The 11,965-nt window shown below is 35.7% G+C and overlaps 1 protein-coding gene across 1 annotated transcript; it reads left to right on the top strand.

Moving 5' to 3' along the window:
• Positions 1 to 4,451: 4,451 nt before the first annotated feature.
• Positions 4,452 to 5,761, top strand: LOC126931238 (nucleophosmin-like). Its single transcript, XM_050749259.1, has one exon. It carries the CDS (start codon positions 4,556 to 4,558, stop codon positions 5,438 to 5,440), a length of 885 nt encoding a protein of 294 aa, XP_050605216.1. The 5' UTR covers positions 4,452 to 4,555; the 3' UTR covers positions 5,441 to 5,761.
• The last annotated feature ends 6,204 nt before the right edge of the window (positions 5,762 to 11,965 follow it).

Genomic DNA, 11,965 nt, shown 5'->3' with positions numbered 1-11,965 from the left:
CCATGAAAATGCACCATTCTGGCTTCCTGTTGTTCTCAGCCAGTTTCCGAGCATGGCAGGCTCATTTCAGCAAGATGATGGTTTTGGCTCTAGGACTCACCATTAACCTAATAAAAATTTTGTTAGAACTGTGCTGCAGTTTGAGGCTCTTTCAACACAATCCTTCGTTTCCTCTCTTTTGTAGGTGTCAGACCTGAATTTTGTGGACTGAAGACTCTCCTCACCTTCTTCCACTCCTTTGTCCAATAAATCTCTTTCAGGACTAATATCATATTGATTATCTACTTCTTAGGAGATGCTACAATGGGCCAGGCACTTTCAATAACCAGTCAATATAAGCCACACAAGAGCTGTATAGCACAAGTTAGGAGATTAGGGCACGATGAGGTTAAGCGAGTAATTGAAGGTCATTTCATCAGGAAGTGCCAAACTGATATTCAACCAAGGTTGGTCTGATACTAAGTCTGTGTTCCTAAGTATCACACTGTACTATTTTCTAGTGAGTTTAGTATATTTTTCTAATTTTGTGCCAAAATATGTTGAAGTAACCATTTTCATTACTAATAATTATGATGTTTTTAAAAACCGTATTATTCATCTCAACTCCCCTCACATGTTACTTTCTTAATTGGTTGCATGGTAGAATATGTCAACAACATACAAATTAAAGGAAACAGTTTGCAATTATATAGTTTCTACACTGAACCCACAAACCATTCCATTACAAAACCATTGTTCTCAAGGTCTTCTGCAGATCCTGTTAAATATTTACATAAGCTCTATCACCCTAGGTGTTTTAAAAATCAAGTAAAAATATTCTTGGTTTGCATGATTTTTTCCTTCTTTTGTTTCAGTGTTAGAAGGATCAAAGTTCACTGGGTCAGAAGAGAAGACAATTAAGTCTGTGGTTTAATATTTTGATATTTGATATCCTAATGTTTCTGTAACACATTTTTTTAAATTACTAAAAATCTTGGTTAGCTCTTTCTGAATAACCCATCCACTCAACAGAAACCTGCTGGCATCTTTAATTGAAAAATTATTAAGAATAAGAATTTCACTTGAAAAGACATGATCAAATTAGTAAAACTTCTTTAACATACTAGGTCCTTCATCTGCTTCTTTATTATATTCATTTACCTTAACATTTTCAGTTATTTGTCATTGCTGCAGTTGTTCTAGTACCAGGTTTTAACTAACCAACAGTTTATTTCCTGTGGGCTTACTCAGATTTCATTCCTATCTTTTCTTTTTTCTCATTTTTTTATCTTTTATATGCAAATACAGAGACAGATAGTATCAAATGAAACTAAAATCTCTGGAAAGTATTTGTGTGGTGTGTGTGAGCAAGTGAGACAGAGACAGAAAGATTAAATCTTTGGAAATTTGGGCTTTTAATACTTCATTATGTACTAGATATCTTCTACATATTAACCAACATTTACAATTGTACTAAAATTTTTACTTACTTGAAACTGCCTTACAAATACTATATTCTCTAATCAACCAAAGAAATATTTTTTTAAGTATAAAAAATTGGTTTTTAACTTTATATCATTCTGTAAAGTGATGGGGACAAAACAGGTAAATAAAAGTAGTCTGCCTGATTTTGTTAGTTGGTCTATTGATGTTTTGGCTTTTTAGCTTTGTTTTGGGTACTGTTGGAGGTTGCAGGAAGTTACTGGAGGGGTTAGTGAGGGAGTAAATGGAAAGAATGCATGCTCAGACAAGGACAGTCTTCCACAAGTATAGGTTGAATGTACTCAGCTAGGTGTTACATCTTGATAAGCATTGCCAAAGTTTCACATACCAGATATAAAATATTTGCGCTGCAGCTCAGCAGAAGGTTGCACCTCGTGAGCATTTTGATGCTTTCCCCCTCTCTTTGCCTTGCTAGGTTCCTGTTGATCCTCAAGTTAGCACGATAGGTGGTTTTTCTTCTTACCCACAAATATCCCTTGAGTGGCCTCTTTCTAGATATCAGTCACTGTTTACCCATAATTTAAAACTTGTAAACCATTGGTTTTCCTATACCAATGAAAGTGTGAGTTTGTGTCTAAAACCCAAGGAAGTAGAACTGTAAGAATTTAATATGAAAGTACAAATACATGACCAGTTTTTCCTGTAAGTATCTGTTTGGTGGTCTGATAAAAGAAACTTTGCTTAAATATACTATAATATTGAGATTTTTGTCACCTAGGTATTCATTTCTTTTGGTCCTCAGTATTAAAAATCCATGTATTTCTCACTAGTTAGAATCATACCTGAAACTGTTGTCTGCTGCCCTGTAGGAAAGAATCAGTTGAAAATCAGTCCCAGTAATAACAAGAAAAAAGAACTACCTTGTTGAGACAACTTATCAGGACAGTGGAAGATGGGGACCAATATTAAATGTTAGTATTGCAGTAAGATCTCTTCTTGTAAATTCTTCACAGATTTGCTTATAGTGGATTCTGTGCAAATGCATTTATTTTGTAAGTAGGATCAAAGGAAAAACAGCAACCTTGATCAAAGTTGAAGAAGGTGTTTTAAATCTTTTGTTACAAGTTATTCAAATGCAAAAAAGAGTTGTATCTCCTTTCTGCTGTATTTAAATGGATTTTCAGTTAAACAAACACCTCTTATATGTGTGTAGATTTTATTTTTTTTCCTCCAAATACAAGATATGTATACAGACTGAGGATAAACTGTGAGAAACAAAAGAAACAGAAGAAATAGAAAAGATATCTAGCTTATCTTCTGGCAAAGATAAGCTTGTTTTTTAAAAAAATTTTTTTTATTATACTTTAAGTTCTGGGATACACGTGCAGAACGTGCAGGTTTATTACATAGGCATACACGTGTCATGGTGGCTTACTGAAGCTTTGCGTTTTCTATTAAGCCATTGTTACAGTAGCTTCAGAATCTCTGTGAATTTAACATTAGTATCATAAAACTTGAGATCTGATAAAGACAATCTAATCTAAACCCCTCATTGCCCAGGTGGTGAAAAAAGTTCCCTTAAATCTCAGTTTAAAGTTGATTCCACAACATCAAAATAGTGTAATCTCATTAGTTTGTTACAAAATCACCAATAGCAAGTAGATTCACTTTTATTTATACCTTTTTTAGTACTAGAACTGTTAGCTGTAAGGCAATAGGGAACAATGTTCCCTATTAGTTGGCATATTGGGATAATTTTTGAATTACTACTTTAGATAGAGCATATTATGTTAGCAGTAACATGACATTTTGTTTAAAAAATCAGTATTCTCCACAGCAAGGGAAACAACCAACAGAGAAAAAAGGTAATGCATTAAATGGGAAAAAATACTTGCAAGCCACATATTTGATAAGGGGTTAATAGCCAAAATTTATGATGAACTCTTACAACTCAATAGCAGAAAAGCAACCCAAGTTTTTTGTTTGTGTTTTTGAGATGGAGTCTTGCTTTGTTCCCCAGGCTGGAGTGCAGTGGTGCTGTCTCGACTCACTGCAACCTCCATCTCCCGGGTTCAACTGATTCTCCTGCCTTAGCCTCCCAAGTAGCTGGGATTACAGGCGGGTGCCACGTCCGGCTAATTTTTTGTTTTTGTTTTTTGTGTTTTTTGTTTGAGACGGAGTCTCGCTCTGTCGCCCAGGCTGGAGTGCAGTGGCCAGATCTCAGCTCACTGCAAGCTCCGCCTCCTGGGTTCACGCCATTCTCCTGCCTCAGCCTCCCGAGTAGCTGGGACTACAGGCGCCCGTCACCTCGCCCGGCTAATTTTTTGTATTTTTTAGTAGAGACGGGGTTTCACCGTGTTAGCCAGGATAGTCTGCAACTCCTGACCTCGTGATCCGCTCACCTCGGCCTCCCAAAGTGCTGGCATTACAGGCGTGAACCACCACACCCGGCCAGCAACCCAATTTTTAAATGGGCAAAGGACCTGCACTGACACTTCTCCTAAAAGTTAGAAAAATAACCAACACATATATGAAAAGGTGCTCAACATCACTAATGAGGAAAATGCAAATTAAAACCATTAGGAGATACCACTTCACACCTGTAACAATGGCCATTAAAAACAAGGGATAATGAAGTTTGGCAAGCATGTGGAGAAAAGGGAACTCTGGGAAGGTAGATTAGTTCAGTCATAATGAAAAACAGTATGAAGGTTCCTAAAGCGATTAAAAATAAAACCGTCGGCAGGGCTTGCTGGCTCATGCCTGCAATCTCAACACTTTGAGACGCCAAGACTAGAGGACAGCTTGGGCTCAGGAGTTCAAGAACAGCCTGGGCAACACAGCAAGGCCTTGTCTCTACTAAAACTGAAAAAAAGAAATTATGTAGGCATAGTGGCATATGCCTGTAGTCCCAGCTACTCAGGAAGCGGAGGTGGGAGAATTGCGTGAGCCTGGGAGGTCAAGTCTGTAGTGAGCCGTGATCACGTTACTACACTCTAGCCTGTGTGACAGAGATCCTGTCTCAAAAAACAAACAAGCCTGGTGTGATTCCGTCCTGCGCGGCTGTTCTCTGGAGCAGCGTTCGTTTATCTCCGTCCGCCTTCTCTCCCACCTAAGTGCGTGCTGCCACCTGATGGAAGATTCGATGGACATGGACATGAGCCCCCTGAGGCCCCAGAACTATCTTTTCGGTTGTGAACTAAAGGCCGACAAAGATTATCACTTTAAGGTGGATAATGATGAAAATGAGCACCAGTTATCTTTAAGAACGGTCAGTTTAGGGGCTGGTGCAAAGGATGAATTGCACATTGTTGAAGCAGAGGCAATGAATTACGAAGGCAGTCCAATTAAAGTAACACTGGCAACTTTGAAAATGTCTGTACAGCCAACGGTTTCCCTTGGGGGCTTTGAAATAACACCACCAGTGGTCTTAAGGTTGAAGTGTGGTTCAGGGCCAGTGCATATTAGTGGACAGCACTTAGTAGCTGTGGAGGAAGATGCAGAGTCAGAAGATGAAGAGGAGGAGGATGTGAAACTCTTAAGTATATCTGGAAAGCGGTCTGCCCCTGGAGGTGGTAGCAAGGTTCCACAGAAAAAAGTAAAACTTGCTGCTGATGAAGATGATGATGATGATGATGATGAAGATGATGATGATGAAGATGATGATGATGATTTTGATGATGAGGAAGCTGAAGAAAAAGCACCAGTGAAGAAATCTATACGAGATACTCCAGCCAAAAATGTACAAAAGTCAAATCAGAATGGAAAAGACTCAAAACCATCATCAACACCAAGATCAAAAGGACAAGAATCCTTCAAAAAACAGGAAAAAACTCCTAAAACACCAAAAGGACCTAGTTCTGTAGAAGACATTAAAGCAAAAATGCAAGCAAGTATAGAAAAAGGTGGTTCTCTTCCCAAAGTGGAAGCCAAGTTCATCAATTATGTGAAGAATTGCTTCCGGATGACTGACCAAGAGGCTATTCAAGATCTCTGGCAGTGGAGGAAGTCTCTGTAAGAAAATAGTTTAAACAATTTGTTAAAAATTTTCCATCTTATTTCATTTCTGTAACAGTTGATATCTGGCTGTCCTTTTTATAATGCAGAGTGAGAACTTTCCCTACCGTGTTTGATAAATGTTGCCCAGGTTCCATTGCCAAGAATGTGTTGTCCAAAATGCCTGTTTAGTTTTTAAAGATGGAACTCCACCCTTTGCTTGGTTTTAAGTATGTATGGAATGTTATGATAGGACATAGTAGTAGCGGTGGTCACACATGGAAATGGTGGGGAGACAAAAATATACATGTGAAATAAAACTCAGTATTTTAATAAAGTAAAACAAACAAACAAAAAACAAACAAACAAACACAAAAACCCTGTCATAAGACCCAGCAATCTCTCTTCTTTATATATACTCAAAAGAGATGAAATTACCACTTTATATGTGTATTTACAGTTCATTGCAGCATTATTCACAATAGCCAACAATCTAAATGTTCATGGATGGGGGAACAGATAAATAAATGTGAGATATATATATATATATATATATATAATGAAATGTTATTCATCCTAAAGAGATCCTGCCATTTGCTACAAACATGGATGGACCTGGAGCACATTGTGTAAGTGAAATAAACCAGACACAGAAAGAAAAATATTGTATGATTAAACTTATATGTGAGATAGAGATAGATAGATAGATAGATAGATAGATAGATAGATAGATAGATAGATATTTTAAAATGTCAAATACACAGAGATAGAGAATGAAATAGTGGTTACTAACAGCAGGTATGTGGGAAAAGGAAATAAGGAAATGCAGGTCAAAGAGCACAAAGAAGCAGATATGTAGATTGAACAAGTTTACAGATCAAATGTACATGAGGATAAAGTTAATAAAATTGTATAGTATTAATAATTTTTGTTAAATAAGTCAATTTTAGCTGCCCTTGTACTTATGTGAGATGAGAGATATTAATATATATAGTATACACTAGTAACTATTTTACTACCTATATATACTGTATAACATCATGTTGTCAATTCCAAATATACACAATAAAATTTATTTTATAAAATAAATAGGTATTTTGCTTATTTTCACATTATATTCAGGTACAAAAATAACACTATCAGTATTAAAGGCACACCAATTAATATGAAAATATAATAATTCTCCCTTAGATAAGTGGAGTTATCATGAATAACATACACATCATTTGAAATTTCCATTTCAAAAAATCATAAAACCAAGCCTTCAAGTGAGAAATATCAGCAAACAATCTATCTTTAGTGTTCAAATTTCTTGTATTTTAAAGCACGAAACTTTACTGCATATTATTCTTTTAAATTCACACTGTTTTTAATTTAATGCAGTGCTTTAAGTACCGAGTGTCCTGAAGCTCTGGTATTTTCCTGTTAAATGAAGTATTTCCAACTAAGAGCTGATTCCTTGAAATGTATGTAGTTAGAGTAAACAGATAACCTACAGAATGGGAGAAAATATTTGTAAACTATGCATGCGACAAAAATTGAATAACCAGAATCTATAAGGAACTTAAATTAACAAGCAAAAGACAATCCCATTAAAAAGTGAACAAAGGACCCGAAGATACTTCTCAAAAGAAAACAGACAAGCAGCCAACAAACATATTTTTAAAATGGTCAACATCACTAATCATCAGAGAAAAGCAAATGAAATTCACAATGAGATACCATCTCACACCAGTCAGAATGGCTATTATTTTAAAAAGAACAGATGCTGGCAAGGTTGTGGAGAAAATGAAACACTTATATACTGTTGGTGGGAATGTAAATTAGATCAGCCACTATGGAAAGAAGTTAGAGATTTCTCAAAGAACTAAGAGTTGAACTACCATTCAACCCAGTAATCCCATTACTGGGTTTATACCCAAAGGAAAATATTAATAAATCATTCTACCAAAAAGACACTCACTTGTATGTTCATCGCAGCACTATTCACAATAGCAAAGACATAGAATTAACTTATGTGCCCATAAACATGGACTTGGATAAAGAAAATGTGGTGCATATACACCAAGGAATACTATGCAGCCATATAAAGAACAATATTGTGTCCTTTGCAGCAACATGAACACAGCCGCAGGTCATCACTCGAAGCAAATTAACATAGGAACAGACAACCAAATGCCACATATTGTCACTTACAAGTGGGATCTAAATGTTGGGTACACATAGACATAAAGATGGGAACAACAGACCCAGGGGACTACTGTAGTGGGGAAAGCAGGAGAGGGGTTAAGGGCTGAAAAACTACCTGTCAGGTACTATGCTCACTACCTGGGTGACAAGATCATTTGTACCGGAAACCTCAGCATGATGCAATACAGCTATGTGACAAACCTGCACATGTAGCCCCTGAATCTAAAATAAAAGTTGAAATTATAAACAAAATAAAAAATAAAAACAAATTGCTTTAAGCAAGTTAATTAGCAATTGCTTTTTCTTCTTTATTGAACAGATGTTTATGTATTTTGCTTATTTTAAAATTCAGTGTTTGTTTCATTATTGATCAATAAAAGCTTGTTATTCATTAGATAAGTTTTTTTAAAAAATAGCTATTGCACTTTATAAACGAATTGTCTAACTAAATCAAGAAAATAAAATTTAATTTTGCTGACTTAATAGAGAGTATTTTAGTGCTATGCAATACAATACTGAAAAACTAGATTAGTCACCCGGACTTTTACAAGTTATACTAAGTAAAATTTTCCTGTGGGAAATATTATCACATAGAACACATACTAAGATATTTGAAATTACTTTTAGGTCTGTAAAATCTAATTTGTAAGAATGTTTACTTCATTAGTTGGAGACACTTTGCCTTGAGCTGCTATTTTCTCCTTTTTATCCCTACAACTTCAGAGAGTTAGATGCTGAAAAATAAAGTAAATGAAACGAAATAACTGTTTTGAAAAAGAAAGTGTATTTATTGGGGAATAAAGCATTGCAATGGAATACACATTATAAACTATGTGTGTATTCAGGGAGGTAGAGAAAGACCAGAGTTTTTAAAGGAAAAAAGGAAGAGGGTTACATAATTGTTTTAAAATCATTATCCTTGGCTACAAAAATCAATAACAAAGGTGATGTCAGTCAGAGGTTGGACAGGCAGTTGCTGGGCTGATGTCCTTGCAGAAGTGTTTTTTGTGTAAGATGGCAACAGCTTTTGTGCAAGGTTATGAATTTTGCAGTCTTTTGTGATAGGTTCTGTTATCCAGCATGCAAACACAAGAACCCTTTCTCCACCGTCTTCCTTGAAAATAACTATTTAAAAAAATACCTGATGAGTATTTTTTCAGGTTAGCTGTTTTCTGGTCATTCTTTCCTATGCTCATTTAAAATTATGGAACCACATTTGGTGAAAATCACTGCTTTCAACCACTTGCCCTGCCTCTACGTTTTTCTTCAAATCTATTCTAATTGACTCCTTTTCTAAAGTCTTATTTGATCATCCTGGTTGAAAGATTTCTCTCTTCTAAACTCACATAGCATTCTGATACATGGAATATATTTTTCATTGTCTGTTATTTTGATCTGTATCAAATTGCCATTTGAATAGCCAAAAATGTTGGTAATTTCATATTATTTAAATTAATATATGCTAGGCCGGGCGTGGTGGCTCACACCTGTAATCCCAGCACTTTGGGAGGCCAAGGCGGGTGGATCACGAGGTCAGGAGATCGAGACCAACCTGGCTAACGCAGTGAAACCCTGTCCCGGGAGGCGGAGCTTGCAGTGAGCTGAGATCGTGCCAGGGCACTCCAGTGTGGGCAACAGGGCCAAACTCGTCTCAAAAAAAAAAAAAAAAAAAAAAATTAATAGATGCTAGTTTGTGTATGTTTTTAAATGTGTGATTCGTTCTATTCCCTCATGTACACCTTGTATACTAGATTTTATTATGTATAATTAAACATATATCACTTTCTCATCTAGCATGTCAATTCCTGATGTAAAGGAATGCCACATTTTTGTTTTTAAAGAAGAAGAGGACAAAAACAATTTTGTTGAAAGAATAGATGAGCATATATGACCATCGCAGTAAAGAAAGAGTCAATTCAGTTATTACATTAACAAACAAAATTAAGGTAGTTCAACCATTTTCTATTTGTAACACCTCCTAGCCAGAGCTTTTGTTATAAAACTTAGAAAAGAGAGAAGCAATATAAAATATTGCTATTTGATGTGTATTTATTAATCCAGAAGCATAGTTATTCATTCATTCATTCATTCATTCATTCATCCAACAGTATGTAGTTATCACCTATTATGTTTTAAAAATTATATGGGTGTGGGAGAGACAAAACTCATAATGTCAAATGTGTATTAAATATGAGATTTAATATACCAAGCACTATTCTAAATGCTTTTCACATTTTAACTCATTTTATCCTCATAATATCCTACCAAATGTTACCCACAGTTAACAAGTGGTGAAAATGGAACACAGAGAATCTAAGTAAGTTGCTTAAGGATACATACCTCAAAAATAGTAGAGATGGGCTTCAAGCAATGCAATCTAATTCCAAAGTCCATTCCCATAACCTGTAACTACTAGCTAGTACTCCTTCTGAAGAAAAGATCTACCTACATGATCCACTAGACTGAAAACAGAAATTATTCCTTCCTTTTTTTTTTTTTTTTTTTTTGGGGGGGGGGGTGGGGAGACAGGATCTGGCTCTGTTACCAAGGGAGGGGTGCTGTGTTCTGTGTTGCCATCATAGCTCACTGCAGCCTCTAACTCCAGCTCAAGCAATACTTCCACCTCAGCCTCCCTAGTAACTGGGACTGCGACTATAGGTGCCTGCAGACACATCGGCTATTTTTTTTTTTTTTTTTTTTTTTTTTGGAGAGATGGGGTCTACCTATGTTGATCAGGCTAGTCTTGAACACCTGGCCTCAAATTATACCTCACCCCTCCACCGCCTCGGCCTCACAATCACACCTTGAATTACAGGCATAAGCCACAGTGCTCAGCCAGAATTTGTTTCTATTGTTTTCATTCCTCCATTCTGAGAACCCAGACCAATGCCAGATACATTGTACACAGAATAGTTGTTGCTGAATAAATGAATTAATGCTCACCAAGAACTCCAGAACTAACAAGATAAGTTAAAACCTGTAATAAAGATTTTTTTTAAAGCATTGTGAAAGATCTTAGGGTGTAAGATTTAATTTAATAGAATTAGGTGGAGTTTCATGAGGGAATACTATGAACAGTTTTTGAAAGACATTAGCTACAAGAGTATCTCCGGTGTAGAAAACAGCATTGCAAAAGCTCTGAGTCTTACAATAAGTTAGGTTCTGCTGCTGGGTGTTAGAATAGAAAAAGGGTAAGAAATCTGTTTAAATTTCCCTGGGGTGAGAATACAAAGGGTGATGTATCTTGGTCTCAGGAGACTGTGTTTAATCCTAGGGGCAAAGGAACAGCTACAGGCTTTCTTTCTTCCCTTCTCTCTCAGTTTGAATGTACATTTTTAAAGTTCTTCAATTCATGAGCGGTTTTTTTCCGCCTTATAGCCTGTCGCCACTATATTTCAGCTAGATTTAGCAGAAGATCAGTCATTGAAAGAATACGTTTCAGATATTAAAACAATATAACAAATTATTAAACAAAACCTCCACAAAATCAAAGAGAGTGACTAGTAATTTAACTGTTTATTGGAACACAAAAACACTTTCAGAGGAAGATAACAAAATGCACAGTTTCTGCAACTTTGCTGCACAATTTCTAACATGCAATAAAAGGTGCTAGACTTCAAAGAAGCAACAAAATATGACCCATTGTCTATAAATTTTAAAATGCAATAGAAAATCACCAGAAATGGCCAATACATTGAAAATAGACAAAGTTTTTAAAGACACTATAATAAATATATTTCAATGAACTTAAAAGCAGACTTGAGGCAACAGATGGGGCAGTGAACTTGAACACAGATCAACTGAAATTATACAATCTAAAGAAAGAGAAAAAGGTTGTAAGAAAAAAACTGAGCATAGCCTTATAAACTAAGTGGTCTGACATACATGTGAATGGAGTTCTACCAAGAGAGAAGAATAGGGCAGAGATAAATATTGGATAAATTTTTCAAAATTTTCACGAGTTTGGTGAAAAACAAGAAACTTAGCTAACTCTACACAAGATAAATACAAAAACAGTACATCTAGGGACATCATAATCAAATTGCCAATGAATATCAAAGATGAAGAGAGTATCTCAAGTAGTAAGAGGGAAAATATATATATTACATTCAAGGGAACAGCAGTATGAATTGTGTGGACTTGTTTCTCATCAGAATAAAAAAATGAAGAAAATGGAATTACATCTTTAATGTGCTAAAAGAAATCAAAATTCTATGTCTACCAAAAATATTCCTCAATGATAATGATAAAGTCGATTTTTCAGATAAGCCAAAACTGAGATAATTCATCCCAAAGATCCACACTATAAGAAATGCTTGAGACTTTAGATTATAAAACGTGATTGGACAGACTGTTA

Source organism: Macaca thibetana, chromosome 11 (assembly GCF_024542745.1).
Source record: "Macaca thibetana thibetana isolate TM-01 chromosome 11, ASM2454274v1, whole genome shotgun sequence".
Taxonomy (NCBI): Eukaryota; Metazoa; Chordata; class Mammalia; order Primates; family Cercopithecidae; genus Macaca; species Macaca thibetana.
The sequence above is the reverse complement of the archived record's forward strand: the minus strand, read 5'-3'. Positions and strand labels throughout refer to the sequence as shown.